Below are 18,802 nucleotides of genomic sequence, written 5' to 3'. Positions count from 1 at the left end.
CCTTTAAAACTTCCCTCTTTGTATTTGTTTTGCTTGTTTTCTATCCATTTGACTAAGATAGGTCTGGGTGTGTGTGTGTCACTGTATGTGTTTAATTGCGAGTTGTGACACTTTGAGCTTAATCTAGTTTTAGAAAATTCTGGGATATTATCTGTTCAAATCTTTCTTGTGTCCTATTTTGTCTTTTTCTCTGGGAATCATCCTCTTATACATGTCAAATGATAGCTTTTGGTTGCTCTGCTTTTTGTTATTATATTTGTCTCCTCTGCCTCTTTCTTTGTTGATTTGAATCATTTCTATTAATCTATCTCCAAGTTCACGGATTCCTTCCGTGGCTATGCCCAGTCTCCCTCTTTATCAGTCCATCTGAGGAATTTTGTCTCTGCTAATGGTTGTTTGAGGGTTTTTTTTAATAGCATTTTCATTTTATTACTTACATTCCATCTCTGCAGAAACACTCCATCTACTCATACATATTGTCCCCCTTTTCGACTGGATTCTTTAACATCTTGATTATAGTCATTTTAAAGATCTTTCCTGTTAGTTCCAACATCTGGACTATCTTTGAATCTGGTTCTGTTGCTTGCTTTGTCTCTTGACAGTGGTGTTTGTTATTTTTTTAATATCCTGTAATTTTTATTGAATGCTGGGTATCTTGTCTAATAAGTCTGAGATTAAATAGCATGTATACCCAAAGAATGGACATACTTCTGTATCCAGGTTAGTAGTCTTGAGGAAGCTGTGTCCTTACAGTCATTCACTGAGCAGGCTTGGGTTGGAGTTCCTGTTATTACCTTCAGTACACCACTGACTTCAACTTCCACACTGCTCAGCCACCATAACCTCGGGATTAGAGGTGGGGGTGGGATGCAGGAAGGTTGGCTTAGTAGCCCTGCTCCACCCTTAGCTGATAGTGGTCACATGGCTGTGTCACGGAAGGCTCTCTTCCCCTGATCTTACACTTTGTCCACTGGTAGACTGCTTGCTGGCTACTCAGAATCCGGAAGATATTCTTAGTTCTCCTCATTCAGTAGCCTTAGGTAGCCCTGTGCACCTGGTACTCAGAAACGGTCTCTGTTCAGCATTCCTGCTCCATTCCCTATGGCAGCGAAACTCTTTATCTGTGGTGAGTCTGGGTAGGAGAGAGTTTCTTGCCCCTCCCTAAGTGGTTACAAACCAAACCCACTGCTACGAGTTAGCTCTGACTCATAGATGCCTCATAGAGGGTTTACAGGACTGTAAATCTTTGTGGGTACAGATAGCCCTATCTTTCTCCCAAGGAACAGCTGTTGGGTTTGAACCACCGACCTTAATAGCCCAATACCTAACCCACAGCACCGCCAGCTGTGTGGTAGTAGAGCTCTGCTTTTATGAGTATAAGATTCTGAGTCCAAAGGGTCTTCTGCCCTTCTCCCAGTGGCCTCCAGAGCATGCGTACCTCTGCCCCTGCCCGAATGACTTCGTTTTTGTGTCCTATGAGAGGAGGTCTGGGAAGAAGGCAGGATTGAATGCTGTCCCCAGAGCAAGGAACACCTCCTGCATACCTTTGCCCCCAAGATGAGCATTCTCTTGCCAGCGCCCAATCTTCCACAAGAGCACAGTGTGAAAACCCCATGGTGAAGGCTTACAAATGACTGACAGCTCCCCATTTCTGGGATTCCAGGGTCCTTGAAACATACACACTGGCCTCCACTTGGCCTTTAGGACTCCCTTGACATTTTAGCTGATTCCTTTTTCGCTTCTCCCACACCAGCCATCTTTTCCTCCCACATTCTGCCGAAAGGGAAAGCTTCTTTGGGAGGCCTTGCCACTCTTAGGAATTCTGTTTCCTTGGTTGCAACTGTTAGATCTCTCTGGAGATAGATATACCTCGGTCCTTGGCTCCGCGCAAGAAAGAATTCACGGTGAAGCCTGGTTTGTGATCCAAGTGAGTTTTATGAGAGTTAGAAGAAGTTTCAGGTTTACACACGCACCCATAGGACTCCTCCTGAACATGCAGCCTGCCTGGAAGCTACTCGCAGAGTCATGCAAAGTCTCCCAAGGTCCTCCCAAAGTTCTGCCAAAGTTCTGCCAAAGTTCTGCCACTCAACTCCGGACTTCTGCCTTTTCAATGATTGCTCAGGGAAGCGTAGTGGACGACCCCATTGGCTGAATTGAATTCACCTGGCCTAGGTGGGGCAATCCAGGTTCAGCAACCACCCATGGGTACCCCGCGGGAAACCTGAACCTCTGAGTATTTGCAGTGCACCTCTCCTTTGTTTCCATAGCTTGGCCCTCTGGGCAGGCGTTAATGGACTTCCCAGCCCTACCCTAGCCTACCTAACACAACCACAGCTCTTGGTTAATTGACTTCATCCGCTTCAAATGCGGATGAGTTTGAGGAGTTAGGATCCTACAGACTGTCCGGCCTTTTCTTGTTAGAGTGGGAGTGAGGTGCTCTTAGGACATTTTGTATCCAGAGCCATCCCCTGAAATGTCCTTGCCACTGTGCCTCAGCTATAACTGCTCCAGCCATTATCGGATCGGTGTCCTCATGAACTTTCTCGCCGATTAGATCAGGGTGGGGTTTTAGACTACAGCAGAGAGCATTCTGGGAGTGGAGGACTTGATGAGCAAAGCGTTCACCCATGGTCAATTCGCTTCTTGTTACTGGTCATAAAGGGCCTACCATGAGAGCAGGAAGTAGCATATGACCTTGCTTTGAGTGACTACATTTTATTCTTTTTCGATTTCTCGTATTTTAGAAAACAACCTTTAGGGTGACCACCTTGCTCCCTTCCCCTGCTCTTTGCTCATCTCAGGCAGCAAGCAGTGTTTTCAAGATGTGTGAGAGACCTTTCAAGGTAGCCCTGAGGTGCCCTGCATGAGTACTCTTTCAATTCACAAGTGATTGTTAGTGAGCTCAAGATAGATCAGGTCTTGCTGTGCTTACTGAGTGGACCTCAGGGGTGGTGGTGTGGTGGGGTGTGTGTGTGTGTGTGTGTGTGTGTGTTTTAAAGACAGAACTTTCTTTAATCCGGTGTTTCTCAGATCATCTTTAATAACAGACCCCCTTTGATAAGCACAAAGATCGAATACCTTTCTTTCATGTTATTTATCATCAAGATTAGAGTAGTAGCCGTGGGTGAATGACGGCTTTATTCTCTTAGGACACCCCTTCCTTTCAGAAGCACCACATTGGAAGCACTGCCTTGATGCCTGCACTATTTTGGCCAGTATCTGGGATGCATTGTCTTTTCACGAAGTCGGCTGAGGAATGATCAAACAGGAAATGGAAACGGATCGGTTGTGAAGTACACTAGGAATGCGTATAGTAGGAAGGAGGGCAGAGGCCTGGGCTCTCTGTACCTTGAGACACTGCTTCTACTGCCTCTTCTCAAGGGAGCAAGATCAGCTGAGTCAGCGACAAGCATCCTGTCCCCAGCAGAGATCAGTCAGGTTTGCAACAAACACTGTCATCAGCAGAGAGACCCCGACCGTCTGCTTTGTTGACTCATTTCAGGGTGAACATTGAAACTGACCACGTGTTCTTACTTCTGAAATATTCCAGGTGGTGATTTTGCCAGCTTAGTGGCTATGACAGTCCCTTCCTCTTCCGGAAAGCAGGCAGTCTTGTTAGAAATAATGTATGGTTTTCCATAGGACACACTATGGCTAATTTAATGCTAAATATATACTCTATCATCATTTTGAGTCTTCTTCACAGCACAGACAGGTTTCCTTAGCGTGGGACTCAATGGTTTACTTTTCCTCACTTCACCTGTAAGCAATCCTGGTACCAAATCGTTAGTGAGCAAATATGAGTTGGTTAAATGAAAACAAAAACGAATCGAGTGTCTTCCCAGTTCTAAATCCCATGATAAAGGAGGAAGCTGGCTTTCTTCCTGTTTGGCATTTGTTTCCCATCTTCTTGTATACTGAGGGGTGGAAAGTGCTGGTGGAGTATCAGGCACCCAGCAATGGGCCTGCACATTCCATCCTGCTGGCCCCAGCACCCAGAAGCTCCACGGGATGGGTGCCGGCAGCATGGATTCCAGTTAGCTTGGAGACAGGATTGCTCCATTTCACAGTCTACTGGAAGGTGTCTTTGTCCCAGGAGTTTGCAGTGTTTCTCTGGTTTGAGGCAATGGGTGGCATATATATTTGTATGCAGATTTTGCTTTTAATTGAAAAAAAAAAAAAGATTGTATACATAGCACAAATAGTTTGATTACTTTTCATTGTTAAACTTAAACCCACCTACATTAAGAAGCAACATAGAAATAGATACGAACCCTGCTGTGGACCAGCTGCTTAGCTTAGGCAAGCATTTGATCCCTGCTGAGCTTAGCAAGTGGACGCCAGTAGAAATGAGAAATTAGGGATATGAAGATTCCAGAGAGAAAGGGAAGTGGGGGTACCAACCTCCTGCCTTTGAACGCCTTCCTTACCACACAAATGCTTCTGTTGTCCTTCAACTTGATTTCCTCTCTTGTCATCACACACCCTGTGGTTCCCTCACGCCTGGTCCCCTCCCTCTCTGAGCAAGCATCTGCCCTGAGATGTGTTCTGCTAGCCATGTCTGCTAGTGAGAAAGAGGAGCAGAGACCTGTCCATTCAGGCCTGGGTGTGTGACTGCAGAGAGACCGGGGGTTCCAGGCAACCACAGATGGAGGGGGATAAAGGGACAGGAAGTCTCTGGGAAGTGGTATCCCTGCTCTCCTGATTATCAGCCTGTGCTTAGAGGTCGGGATATTCATGCACCTGAGACTGATGATCACAAACCAGAGACCAAAATCTGGGCTGTTTTGTGAAAAGCGAGGCAATCTTTTAAAACCCTAAGTTCGATGTTTAAGCCGCTGCCTATCCCCCCAATGTGGGCCTGTGGGCTGTATGTGCTTGGTGCACATTATGAGTCTACTTTACCATTCACTTTCCCCCCCATAATCACAAAGAGACCTATGAATTTGGAATGTTATCATTTGACAGTGGTAAAATATTAACCCTTATGTAAAAATGGCATAAGGCCAGATGGCAGTGTTAGGAAAATTCTATTTTTATATATTTAATGGATACATGAACAAACATCACCATGTATCCTTCCGACTTTTTTCCACTAGAGGCAGCTTTGATACACAATTTATAAGTAAAATAAATTTCTGTTGTGTAATTAGTATTTTCTCCTTACCAAAGGTAGGTAGGTGTATCTTTTTTTAAGTATAGGGAGTCTGCATGCTGGAAAAAAACAAAAAGGGAAATGTATGCCTTTGTTTCCTGCTCTTATAGGTGGCTGATTACACATTTAATTTCGTGCCAACTCATCGGAATAGATGGATTTGGGACAGCTATTCCATGGTCCATCCTATGGATACACTTATCAAAGCTTTTACATCTTTTGTGCCTTTTTGTTCTGAGGATATAATTGTAAAGAAATTCTCAGCTTTATGCTTTTTATGTTTTATCTTGGCACTCAGCTCACAAAAGCCTCGCTGGTTCCTTTTGAAACTTAGAGGGAAATGATACCCGTATGATTTAAAGTTTAAGTTTAATTACCTTTTGCAAATTGCTTTTGGAAGTATAGGCAGTTCAAAAGTCAAAATTGTTTTGCATTTCAGACATGGAAGCTAGCAAAATAGCTTTTTTAAGATATAGAGAAGATTTTATTCAAAATAGATTCCAACCTGTGTGGGAAAATGAGAATTCCTGGGCAAGCTATTTTGCATGCTCTTTTCTTTATTGTCATGGAAGTAATATAGTCCCAACCCCAGCCCTGTTCTTTCTGAGACTCTATGGAGGTAGTGACTTTTATTAGAAACTCGCCGGTTTCGTTACACTTTCTGAACGGCAGTGCCGTTTTTCTTAGGATAAAATTGTGAGTGGTTTTTGTGAAGTCATTTGAGCAATTAAAGGTAACGATGTGAAAAGAAAAAAGTATAGGGCCAGGACTTACGTACCCAGGGCCATGTGGTCTTGGCTCCTTAGGATGGTAGCTGGTGACGAGGCGTGAGTTATTGGAGATGCAGACTTCCTTTGAGACAGATGCTGCCCAAAACGTCCCACCTGGTAGTGGCAGCCATCTATTAATATTGGAAGTACGGAGGCCTTCGGCCCACGTGGCTCCAGGTCGGATGCACAGTAAACCAACCCTAAAACTTCAGTAGCCCCTTTCGCCACAACCTAGGCCTCCCACCAACTGCAACGGTGAAACCATTTCTATCTGAATTATTGAGGATCTTGTCGGGAAGGGAATGGGACTCTGAAGAGCCCCAAATTCCTGCTGACAGTCCAGAACCTACCCATTCAACACAGTCTTGCTCTTCAGCGGTTCACACTTGGCTGTCTCTGGTTTGAGTGTCTTTGGCTTCCAGAAATAGCCCTGCCATCTCAGGGAGTCCCAGCGGTCAGGATGTAGTTTACAAGTTGTAGTGTGCACACCCATCACCTGGGGTGCAGCCTGAAACGGAAATTCCTAGGCATCTGGCCCAGAGAACTGACCTGGGGTCGGCGTCTCACCAGGTAGTCCAGGCGATTCTGAGGCAAGTGATTTGGCAGCAAGGCTTTGGAAAACATGGGTGGTGGAGGCAGGTATGTAAGCAGTCACACAGGATCACACATGTTCATTCTTACACACACACACACACACACACACACACACACACACACACGGTTCTGTCCCCTCAAAAGTCTCAATAATGTTTAGACCAGGAGTCCTGAGCTTCCATTGTGTCTTGGGGCTGCAAATTATGTCACCAGTTCTGTATAGAAGATGTTATTGTGTGCTATTGAGATTGCACTTTCTGAACACACCCGTACTGTTCCATCATGATTGTAAACTCAAAGGAAGTGCATGAGTACCATTCTCAGAGGCTCAAGCCCAGACTCACTGACATCGAGTCGGTTTCTACTCATAGTGATGCTCTTTAGGGTTTTGGGGGCTGTATATTTTTATGAGAACAAACAACCTTATCTTTCTCCCACAGAACAACTGGTGGATATTGTTGGGGTAAGGGGTCCCCAACACTCGGATGATTCCTCAGGAGTGACTTTGAAATAATGGAAAATATTAAAGACAGCAGGGCACAGGTGCTCCTCATCCATGTCAGCACTGAGAGAGAGAGAATGTATTTTCCAATGGGTCTATATAATGGGGCTTACAGAGTTTTCATAAGGCATGCACATTGTACAGCTAACATATTACATAGTTAATAGGTAATATATCATAAGCGAGTAACATAATAAACAAGCAATGAGGTGAGTCAGCGTCTTAACCTACTGCTAGTTGACCTGAAACCCCACCCTGAGTCCTTCCCAGAGGGCTGGTACATTTATGGTGGTTTGGCTATAGAACACGATTGCTTTAAATCTACTGTGTTAGTCTGGGTAGACTTGAGAAATAAAACCAGGGAGACTAATGCATATAAGAAAGAGTTTTATATACAAGAACACTTGAATATTGAGAAAACATCCCAGCCCAGATCAAGTCCAAAAGTCCGATATTAGTTCATATGTCCGATACCAATCTATAAAGTCCTCTTAAGATTCACAAAACACATGCAATGACGCTGAATGGAGGAAGATCACAGACCAGTGGGTGGGAAGTCTTGTGGATCTAGTGGTATTGTAAGCATCTCAGCATTGGCAGGGTCTCCACGCGGCTCCTCCGCCTCCAGAGGTCGACTCCATCAGCCTCTCTCCATGTGTCTTCTCCAGGGATGTCTCGCAGGGAGTGAGCAGAGAGAGAAAGTCTCCTGCCTCCAAGGAGGAATACAGGAATTCCCAGAATCCTCAGGAGAAGGCCATGCCCACACAGAGGCCTCATTAGCTATATCCTAATTGACAGGCTAGGCTCCACCCCTACACTCTTAATCTTCAAACTGACACCAGATTATGTAACTGCCACATCCACAGATAACCTTTAGGCATTGTGAAGTAGCTAGAGGCAGAAATGATTCATCTTATATGGTAGCTCCTTTATGAGAGTTCCTTTTGGGAGGGTGGGGTTATTGGAGGGACTGTGTCCAGTCCTGAGAATATATGTTAAGATTTATTTATATCTCATAACTGCGTGAGAGTCTTTCCCCACCAGACTCGACTTTCCAGACCCGTCTTTATGAGCATGGATGATTGAGCTGCATTACGTTCTAATCCAGTCCCTCAGTTTGCCATCGGGTTTGAACCCCCAACCTGGTGGTTAGCAGTCCAACCCGTACCCAACTGTGAGGCTTCTTCCTCATGGGACACAGAACAGGAAGTCCTAACAGTTGGATGGGAGGGGGGGGGTTGGTTGGTTTCTCTGTTTTCAGGGAAATGCAAATTTTATTATTTGTAACATAGAAATGTTTATGTTGTTCTAATTCTCATCCCCCGCCAGGATGGCTCGAAGCAGAAAAGAGAGCGGAAGAAGACGGTCTCGTTCAGCAGCATGCCCACAGAGAAGAAGATCAGCAGTGCCAGTGACTGTATCAATTCCATGGTGGAGGGTTCCGAACTCAAAAAGGTTCGGTCCAACTCTCGAATTTACCACCGCTATTTCTTACTGGATGCCGACATGCAGAGTCTGAGGTGGGAGCCATCCAAGAAGGATTCCGAGAAAGCCAAGATTGACATTAAGTCCATCAAGGAAGTGCGAACAGGGAAAAATACCGACATCTTCCGCAGCAACGGCATTTCGGACCAGATATCGGAGGATTGTGCATTTTCGGTCATCTACGGGGAGAATTACGAGTCACTGGATTTGGTCGCCAATTCTGCCGATGTTGCCAACATCTGGGTTACTGGACTTCGGTACCTAATCTCCTATGGAAAACATACACTTGATATGTTAGAAAGTAGCCAAGACAACATGAGGACTTCTTGGGTGTCGCAGATGTTTAGCGAGATTGATCTAGATAACCTGGGGCACGTCACGCTGTGTAACGCTGTGCAGTGTATCAGAACACTCAATCCTGGTTTGAAAATGAGCAAAATTGAGCTAAAGTTCAAAGAACTACACAAGTCCAAGGACAAGGCTGGTACGGAAGTCATAAAGGAAGAGTTTATTGAAGTTTTCCACGAGCTTTGTACTAGACCTGAAATTTATTTCCTTTTAGTTCAGTTTTCCAGCAATAAAGAATTCCTCGATACCAAGGACCTTATGATGTTTCTTGAGGCAGAACAGGGGTTGGCACACATAAACGAGGAAATAAGCCTTGAAATCATCCACAAATACGAGCCATCCAAAGAGGGCCAGGGCCAGGGCTGGCTCTCCATAGACGGGTTCACAAATTACCTTATGTCACCGGACTGTTACATATTTGATCCGGAACAGAAGAAGGTATGTCAGGATATGAAGCAGCCTTTGTCTCATTACTTTATAAACTCATCTCACAACACATACTTAATAGAGGATCAGTTCCGGGGTCCCTCCGATATCACAGGATACATCCGAGCTCTTAAAATGGGTTGCCGGAGTGTTGAATTAGATGTCTGGGACGGGCCGGATAACGAGCCTGTTATTTACACGGGCCACACCATGACCTCCCAGATTGTCTTCCGCAGCGTCATTGACATCATCAACAAGTATGCATTCTCTGCTTCAGAGTATCCTCTGATTCTGTGCTTAGAAAACCACTGTTCTGTTAAACAGCAGAAGGTAATGGTTCAACACATGAGGAAAATCTTAGGAGACCAGCTGTATACCACATCGCCTAATGTGGAGGACTCTTACCTGCCATCCCCAGACGTCCTCAAAAGGAAAATCCTGATTAAGGCAAAGAAGCTGTCCTCCAATTGCTCTGGAGTCGAAGGAGATGTCACCGACGAAGACGAAGGAGCGGAGATGTCCCAGAGAATGGGGAAAGAGAGCTTGGAGCAGCCACCCAACCATGTGCCTGGGAGGCGGTTTCAGCTTTGCAAAGAGCTCTCCGAGCTGGTCAGCATCTGTAAGTCAGTTCAGTTCAAAGACTTCCAGGTGTCCTTTCAGGCTCAGAAGTACTGGGAAGTCTGTTCCTTTAATGAAGTGCTTGCCAGCAAATACGCCAACGAGAACCCAGGGGACTTTGTAAATTACAACAAGCGTTTCCTGGCTCGGGTGTTTCCCAGCCCAATGAGAATTGACTCTAGCAACATGAACCCTCAAGATTTTTGGAAATGTGGTTGTCAGATCGTAGCCATGAACTTTCAGACGCCAGGGCTGATGATGGACCTGAACATCGGCTGGTTTAGGCAGAACGGGAACTGTGGCTACGTCCTCCGGCCAGCCATCATGAGGGAGGAAGTCTCCTTCTTCAGCGCCAACACCAAGGACTCCGTGCCCGGAGTCTCGCCTCAGCTTCTCCACATTAAAATCATCAGCGGGCAGAACTTTCCCAAGCCCAAGGGATCAGGTGCCAAAGGTGACGTGGTGGATCCTTACGTCTATGTTGAGATCCACGGCATCCCCGCCGACTGTGCCGAGCAAAAGACCAAAACGGTGCACCAGAACGGAGACACTCCCATCTTCGACGAGAGCTTTGAGTTTCAGATCAACCTCCCTGAACTGGCCATGGTACGCTTTGTAGTGCTAGACGATGATTACATCGGGGATGAATTTATCGGTCAGTACACCATCCCCTTCGAATGTTTACAGACGGGCTACCGCCACGTGCCCCTGCAGTCGCTGACAGGGGAGGTCCTCGCCCACGCGTCCTTGTTTGTGCACGTGGCCATCACCAACCGGAGAGGAGGAGGGAAACCTCACAAGAGGGGCCTGTCGGTGAGGAAAGGGAAGAAATCCAGGGAATATGCTTCCCTGAGGACACTGTGGATTAAAACCATAGACGAGGTGTTCAAGACCGCCCAGCCCCCCATCCGGGATGCCACGGATCTGCGGGAGAATATGCAGGTAAGGTCGTGAAGCTGCCTTCCTCCCTCCCTCCACGGTGTCCCTGCTGAGCTCGGGGCAGCACTTCCTGACTCTTCCAGAGTTCCTTTTTAAACAGGCACGTATTTGATTGCAATTCAGTTGTCTTTTCATGGGCTACTAGAATGTTTAGCACTGGCCTCATGTTTTATCATTTAATTTTCCAAAACAACAGTTGATTTAGAAAAATATTGATCCCGTGTTAGAATAAGCCGGATTGGTGCCCGTACATTGGCATCCTACTCTGGGTCTGCTTAGCAGTGCCCTGCTTTCTCTGTCCGTGTTCATGGCTTCTCTGGTAGTCCAGAAGGTTCCACAGTCAAACACTCACTCTGGCGGGGTCTCCTACCAACATAAAAGGAAGATGTTCCAGGCCTTTCTTGGGGAATCATAAAAAGCACAGTCCATACATGTTGCCTTTGGGTCAGTTCTGATTCGTAGCGAATGAAACTCCCTCTGAAGATGTACTGTCTAAAAGCAGCCAGTAAAGGATTGGGATTATCATCTTTCTGGAAGCAGACTGCCACATCTTCTTTCCTCAGAGTGCTCGGTCTTTTGGTTAGCCCCTCAGCATTTTAACCACTGCACCACCAGGGCTATCAGAAACAAAAAAGACCTCGTGCCCTCAAGTCATTCCCAGCACATAGCAGCCCCCTAGGACAGGTTAGAACTGCCCCGGTGGGTTTCCAAGACTGTAACTCTTTACTAGAGTAGAAAGCCTCATCTTTCTCTCTCAGAGAAGATGGTGGTTTTCAACTGCTGACCTTGCAGATAATAGCCCACTGTGTATGTATTGCACCACCAAGGCTTGCCTTTATGGAAAGGCTGCAGTCAGAAAGCTCCTAGAAGTGAGAGGATGGTGAGACTTCATCTCATACTTGGGACGTGCTATCAGGAGCTGCTCTTGAACTGCTGCTGACCGTGTAGTTAGCAGCCCAAAGCGCAGCTACTTCACCACCAGGACTGCAGTGCTGGGAAAACTCTAGACCTCTAAACCAGCTAATGGGTTTGCAGAGTGGGCCTCCTCTTGGCTTGAAAGCGCAGACAACTGCTTAATTGTTTAAATAAAATACGTGGATCTCTGTGTCTATATTTATTAGTAGTCTGAGAGATCATAATTGCCTCTGATGCTATAATGGCTGAAAGCAATCAGCAAAGAATTATGTATTTAATCAAGCACCTGTCGGTACCCTAGGCCCCACGAGTGATGCTGAAGTAATGAGCGCAGGCCCTGCTCCCAGCGACCTAGGCCCTCGCTTGGCCTGGTGTGTGAGGAGTGTTTATAACACCGAGCGTTTATAAGGCATGGTTTATTTCTTCTCAGAGTGCTTATTATGTGAAGCATGCCACCTCTCTCAAGTAAAACCTTAACCCAGAAAATTCAAAGTATTTTACCAATCATCCAATTCTGTGGATGGATGAATAGAAAGGCCTTCCCATCTTACCGGTATTTATGTTCCCAGAATTTATATTCCCAATATTTCCCACGGAGAAGTTTTATTTTCTTCCCCTCCAAGGAAACACACTGCAGAATCATGAAAGACCTTTCTTGTTTACCTGAACGTGGCTTGGGAAGCCCTTGGCTGTGAGTGAACCCAGGGTTCCCGGCCCCTTGGCTGCTCTGGGCATGCCAGTTCCCCCCAGGGCCTAGCGAAGCATGGACATCGCATGGTTACTTCCACAGCCGGGGTGTCTGGACCAAGTAGTCGGGGGCCATGTCTGAGAAGTCCTTCCAGGAGGACACAACGGCGTACACACAGCCCAGCTGGCGGTGGCCCTCAGGGAGCTTTCATTTGAGCGGGCATGGGCACTGGCCTGGGAGAGGGGACGGTGGCAGGTGCATAAACACACAGGACTGCTCCAGGTAGAGGTAGGTGATGTGAAGACAATCCAGCAGGAAGGCGTAGCAGTGTGATTGAGGGACCCCACGGTAGGGGTTACATTAATGATTTCTTTCTAGATGTAGTCAATGCCTAAGTGATTTTGAGCAAAATGATATCTGGTCTGACACCCGTGTATAAAGCAATACTAACAAATGAAATCTTTGGTTTTATGAAGTTTTTCATTTTTGAAACAAAAGTACTGCTTAGACCCAAGAACCAAGGTGTTCGACGGAAGGCACAAGGACCATGGAGTGGGGGGTGATGCCTGGAGTAGCAGCCCTGGTTTCCTGTGCCAATGAGGCTTCACCTTCAGTGCAGCTGCAGCCTAGGGAGAACGGGCGTGGGCCTCCACCTCAACAAAATTCGGGTAGAACCTTGACTCTTGCACTGCCTCCTGTGTGACGTTTTAGGCACAGAACAGAGAGTACACCAAAGACTCTGTATTCACGTCCATAACACGGCTTGTTGGGAGCAACAAACGAGCCTCTTGCACAAGGCTCAAAGAACGCTGGCCATGGCTGCGCCCATCTGTGGAGGGCTTTCTTTGGTAGCTATTTTAATGGTCTGTATCTGATGAATTCAAAAGAGAACGAAGCAGCAGCCTCTAGATCAGTGAAGACACGACTGGAGGAAGGCTGTGAGTAACCGGATGCCCCGCTGGGCACAGGCAGCTGACAAACAGCACTGTCCTCAAAGTCCTTTGGAACCCATGGGCATCAGCAGGCTCCAGGGAGTCGAGTTCCGGTCTCACAGACATCCCCCCCCCTGGTTAGGATGGCTGGCGTGTTTGATACATAATTTACATCTGATTCTATTTTGCTTTCTTAATCTTTCCCCCCCCCCCTTTTTTTTTTGGCTGTGGAAGCCATTCTTTTCATTTGCTCCATCGCCTATCAGTATTTGCACTAGTGTGAACTTTGATCTAAACAGAGGCTTTGCTCTTCAGAAGATTTTGACATGCTTGCATTTTCAGTCCTTTTGCTACATTGGTGTTACAAATGTGTATAACTGTGTCCGCTTTGGGAAATAACCACATGCCCTGCTGGTCTCTAGGACAAAATAAAATAACCATTAGCCAATTTTGTCATCACATTCCTAATAATTGTCCTACCTGGAGCTTCAAGTGCAGTCAAGTCCCCGATACGTGAGACATGCAAAGCCCTAGTTAGTTATAAAGCGCCTCCCTTCTTTCCACTTAACAGAACGCAGTGGCGTCCTTCAAGGAGCTGTGTGGCCTCTCCTCCGTGGCCAATCTCATGCAGTGCATGCTGGCAGTGGCCCCCCGCTTCCTGGGGCCTGACAACGCCCCCCTGGTGGTGCTGAACCTCAGCGAGCAATACCCCACAATGGAGCTTCAGGGAATCGTGCCCGAGGTGCTGAAGAAGATCGTAACGACCTATGATACGGTGAGTCCCTGTTCCTCCCTTCCCCGTGGCCTGGGTGCCAGGCTATCTAAGACAATACAGCGGACACAGGAGGGCTTGCTGATGGGGGACTTCCCACTTCAATTCCCCCTACTTGGCTGTATGTGAAAGAATCAAGCGTTTGTTCTCATGGGTTTAAAAAGCAGGGTTGAGAGGCGAGACAACAGCTCAAGACCTGTGGATATCTGAATGGTATTCTGAAAGATGGGACATTTCTACACAGACCTAGTAAAAAGTATTATTGGGTTTTTTTTTCCCCTCCTGTAACTAGCCATCTATTCACTCATTTTCATTTTGTTCCCAGTTTTCAAATGGTTAAATTAGGAAAAGAAAAAAAGGATTTTGAATGCCGAGTGGGGCAGGTGCTTCTCTCATGTGATTCTGGATACAGTGCGACGATTCCCTTCTAGGAGCAGCTGCTCCAGGACACCAGTGACCAGCTTAACCTTAGTGACATGTCCCGAGGACACGTGGAATATCACACTATTGCACTTAGGGTATTCCTTGCCTTTTGTTAACCACATCGTGCTCTTTACTGGACTCTGGTTTGCTATAACTCTGAAAGACCTCACAGGTTAGAGCTGAAGACAGGGGAAGTTGTCAGCTCACCTTTTGAGGAGGATCAGTGCTCATTGTGAGGAAGATGGGTCCCCCTTCTTGATGGACTGGGTGATCAGCCTCCAATCTTCCTGGTCCTTGGGCAGGAAGCCCTGATTTCCCAGCCTTCTCTGCCCTAAAATCCTAGCTGAGCTCACAAAACACTAGGCTCCACCTGCCAGGGTCTAGGGCAGTGGTTCTCAACCTGTGGGTTGTGGCCCCTCTGGGGGTTGAATGACCCTTTCACAGGGGTTGCCTGATTCATAACAGTAGCAAAATTACAGTTACGAAGTAGCAACGAAAATAATTTTAAGGTTTGAGGGCAGGGGGTGTCATCACAACATGAGGAACTGTATGAAAGGGTTGCTGCATTAGGAAGGTTGAGAACCACTGGTCTAAGGCAAAGCAAGGTTGGCATTTTTGAGGTTTTAGATGAATAGGATCAGGAAGCACAAGTTGAAAGAAGGCCCTATTTTTTAAAGCAGATTATCATTGTATTACCTTTAAAAAAATTCTGTTTAGGCAGTTTCATAAAAGCAGTTACTACTTCGCGGCCATCGAGTTGATCCCGCCTCATAGCCCCTCTATAGGACCCTGTCAGTTTCCAGCACTGTAACTCTTTATGGAAGCAGAAAGCCCAGTCTTTCTCCCAAGGAGCAGCTGGTGGTTTCCAACTGCTGACGTTGCGACTAGCAGCCCAACACGTAACCACCATGCTAGCAGGGCACTAGCAGAGTCTTAATCACTGCCTGCTTTGTCCAGCTGAGTTGACGAAAATGGAGAGAGATGCAGGGACTGAACTTCAGGAGACCCGTCTTGCAGCAAGGAGGAAGCCAGTGTCAAAGGTGCTTATAAACCTTGGGAGAAACCTTGTGCTGTAGGTAGAACGGAAATGACTCCTGTCGTCAAAGTCCCTCCCAGTGTGCTAGAATCCTGTGGTCATAGGAAGCTTGTAGATTGCTTTGTGAGGTAAATTGTGGTTGTTACTGAGTGCCACCAAGTTCAGCTAGCTTACACGCACCCGAAGGAAACACTCACAAGGTCATCCTCACAACTGTTTCTATGCCTGCGTCCAAGGTTGCAGCCACTGTGTTATTGCCGCCCCTCTACTTTATCCAGCACGATGTCCTTCTTGGGCACTGGTCTCTGCTGACAACACAGCCAAAGTATTTAAGGCAAAGTCTTCCTGTCCTTGCCTCTAAGGAGCACTCTGGCCATACTTCTTCCAAGACAGGATCAGTTTGTCCTTTTAGCAATCTGTGGTACTTTCAGTATTCCTCGCCAATACTATAATTCAGATGTGTCAATTCTTCTTCAGCCTTCCTTATTCATGTCCAACTTTCTCATGCTTATGAGGCAATTGAAAATACTGTGGCTTGGGCTAGACGCACTTAGTCCAGAAAATAACTTCCATGTGTTTCAATACTCCAAAGAGGATGTGTGCAGTAGATTTACCTAATGCAACCCCTCGGATGTCTTGACTGCTGCTTCCATGAGCATGGATTGCGGATTCTAGCAAGACAAAATCCTGGACAACGTCAAGCACTTTTCCATTCATCATGGTGCCGCCTATTGGTCCAATTGTGAGGACTTAGGTCTTCTTTACATTGAGTCATTATCAATACTGAAGGTGACAATGCGGAATCTTCACCAGCAAGTGCAGGGATGTTTGTTCATGGCAGCCTTTTCCACTGAGACTGCCTGAGCTTGGGGTTGGAGGGCGCCCCTGTAGGTGCTATTGTGGCAGAGGAGCGTAAGAATTCCTGGGCAGGACCTTGTTCAGGGCGCTCCAAATCAGGAGCGTGACCTTGGCTGAGTGCTCAGAGTCCACATTAGAAGTTTTTCTCAACAGCAGCAGCCTGACAGCTCCCACCCCGATATTTGACACAGAAAGGGCATGGTGCCTTTTGCTTTGGCACCCCTTCCTCTTCCTGGTGGATAATAACCACTTTATTGCCCAAATCTTATTTGCATAGGGTCACTATTACACGGCATCGACCGGATGGATGGCAGTGAGTTTGTTTGGGGTGTTTTGTTATAGAAGTAGTAAGACAGAATATATTGGCTTGTTTACATTTTTTTAGATTGCAAAATGGCTTTTATAATAATTACAATAGCTGTTCTGCGTTGTACTTCTGGCTTTGTAGATCTGTTTATAATCCCACCTGATAAAATAAATTGTCTAATACATTAAATTAAACTCAGATTATTGCTTCAGCAATACTATAACTCTCGCCTACTATAACTCTCGCCATGTCTCATCATTTTGTGTGTGTGTGTGACTTAGTGGTTTCTCACCCTGTACAGATTAATTTATTAAACTAGCCAAGCAAGTAGATTAAATATTGATAGGAAAAGTCTGAGAGGTCTTGGACAGCCTGTAGCTTTAAATATAGCTATTTATTTCTGTACTGGTATATTGAGCTTGACCCAAAATCAACCTGAGAAGTAGGATCTTGTTTCATTCTGCTCATTTGCCATTTGTCATCTGAAGGCTCCAAGTGTGAAGTCAGGGCAGTGGGAGAAAATGTGCTCTCCAGAAGACAGCAGGTCTGCCAGCCAGCTCTGCTGCAGCACCACACTTCCTGAAAATGCATGGCTGCGTCTGCGTGCCACAAGGCTCCGATCAGCCTTCAGCTTCTAAACTTTGATTAAAAAAACCCACTCCACATTCACTGCCATCTAGTAGATTCTGAGCCATAGTGATCCTACAGAACAGGGTAGAACTGCCCCTGTGGGTTTCCACGACTGTCACTCCTTACGGGGAGTAGAGAGCCTAGTCTTTCTCCCACCGAGCAGGTGGTGATTTTAAATTGATGACCTTTTGAGTAACCAATGTGCCAGCAAGGCTCCTATTAATAAAAGGGGATGTCAGAAATATGCCTGTTTCTGTATGCAAATGGAGGCTGATTGTGGGAACATGAACCATGCATAACAATTCCCCCCCCCCTTTAATTCTTAGACATGAATTGTGTTGTTGTCCCCCTGGTTATGGATGGTCCTACTGGGTCCTGTGATTACGAGCAACAAACAGAACGTCTTCAGAGTTGCTCAGATGATGATGTAGCCCTGTTTGTGGTGCCTCCTGGGGTCTGGGACTGGTAAGGTTTGAGCCCAGATCCTGTTCAGAAAGGCAGGTGTAAAAGTCAGTCAGGAGTGAAGGATAAAGAGAACAAGTAAGATACCTTCTTAGATTAGGGAGATGGGGTGGGGTGGGGGGTCAGGGGTAAAAATTCAGAGTGAGCCAGTATGGAGTGTGGGACTAGACAGTTGCTGGTCAACACCTGTCAAGACACATCACTCTGGCATCGAAGGTACCTTGTCATGCTCTCAGAGGCTTGAATGCAGCCTGGGCCGTTAGGTGAGGCCTTCTTGTCTCCAGGAGGCCAGTGCCCTTAATCCCTCTATCCTAATTATTAGGGATTCAGCTGATTCTCCTCAGTCAAGACTCCCCCAGTCGGCTTGCCTTCCCTGACTCCTTAACAGCAGTGACTCTTGAGACCGTGTTTTTATAACTGCAATACAGTGAATTGTTTTCCTGTGGCTCTTTTGCCCTTGGCTTTGTAAGGAAGACCTTTGACAAGATGGGTTGTCACAGTGGCTGAAGCCCTGGGCTCAAACATAGCAATGGTGAGGCAGGGTCAGGACAGGCAGGCTGCACATGGGTTGCTATGAGTGGAGCTGACTGGATGACATCTTACAATAACAACATTGTATTTCCTGTCAACAGATAAAGGATGGCTAGAGAGAGATGTGGCTGAGCTGTTTCCCACCACCCCATGTGTATTATATCGCTTGCATAAAGTATATTATATCCTCTACTTGAATCAGAGGGTTGTACTTTGTTACTTAAATAATTTATTCACTTTAGTTAAGATGCTGTGTAAAGTTCTTCTGAAGTGAAATATAGTAGCAAATCTAATTGGTTGATTTCAACAAGAGAAAAATATGTGACAGTGCCTATAATCAATTCCACACCCTTTATACACTCTTATCATGTGTAAGACACTGTTCATTCATTAGACAAAATAAAAACTATT

General features: G+C 46.2%; 1 protein-coding gene across 3 annotated transcripts in view; it reads left to right on the top strand.

Moving 5' to 3' along the window:
- PLCL2 (phospholipase C like 2) overlaps window positions 1–18,802 on the top strand; it is a 200,128-nt gene that overhangs the window by 115,914 nt on the left and 65,412 nt on the right. For all 3 annotated transcript variants that reach the window (XM_004704015.2, XM_045297441.1, XM_045297440.1), the window contains exons 2-3: window positions 8,351–10,840; window positions 13,944–14,147. In XM_004704015.2, coding sequence (XP_004704072.1) covers window positions 8,402–10,840; window positions 13,944–14,147 — 2,643 coding nt within the window. In that variant the 5' untranslated portion in view covers window positions 8,351–8,401. The remainder of the gene's footprint in view (window positions 1–8,350; window positions 10,841–13,943; window positions 14,148–18,802) is intronic.

The sequence above is a fragment of the Echinops telfairi genome, unplaced genomic scaffold (assembly GCF_000313985.2).
Source record: "Echinops telfairi isolate 266 unplaced genomic scaffold, ASM31398v2 ScPeMD7_7420;HRSCAF=8458, whole genome shotgun sequence".
Classification (NCBI taxonomy): domain Eukaryota; kingdom Metazoa; phylum Chordata; class Mammalia; order Afrosoricida; family Tenrecidae; genus Echinops; species Echinops telfairi.
This window is presented reverse-complemented; position numbering and strand designations above follow the sequence as displayed.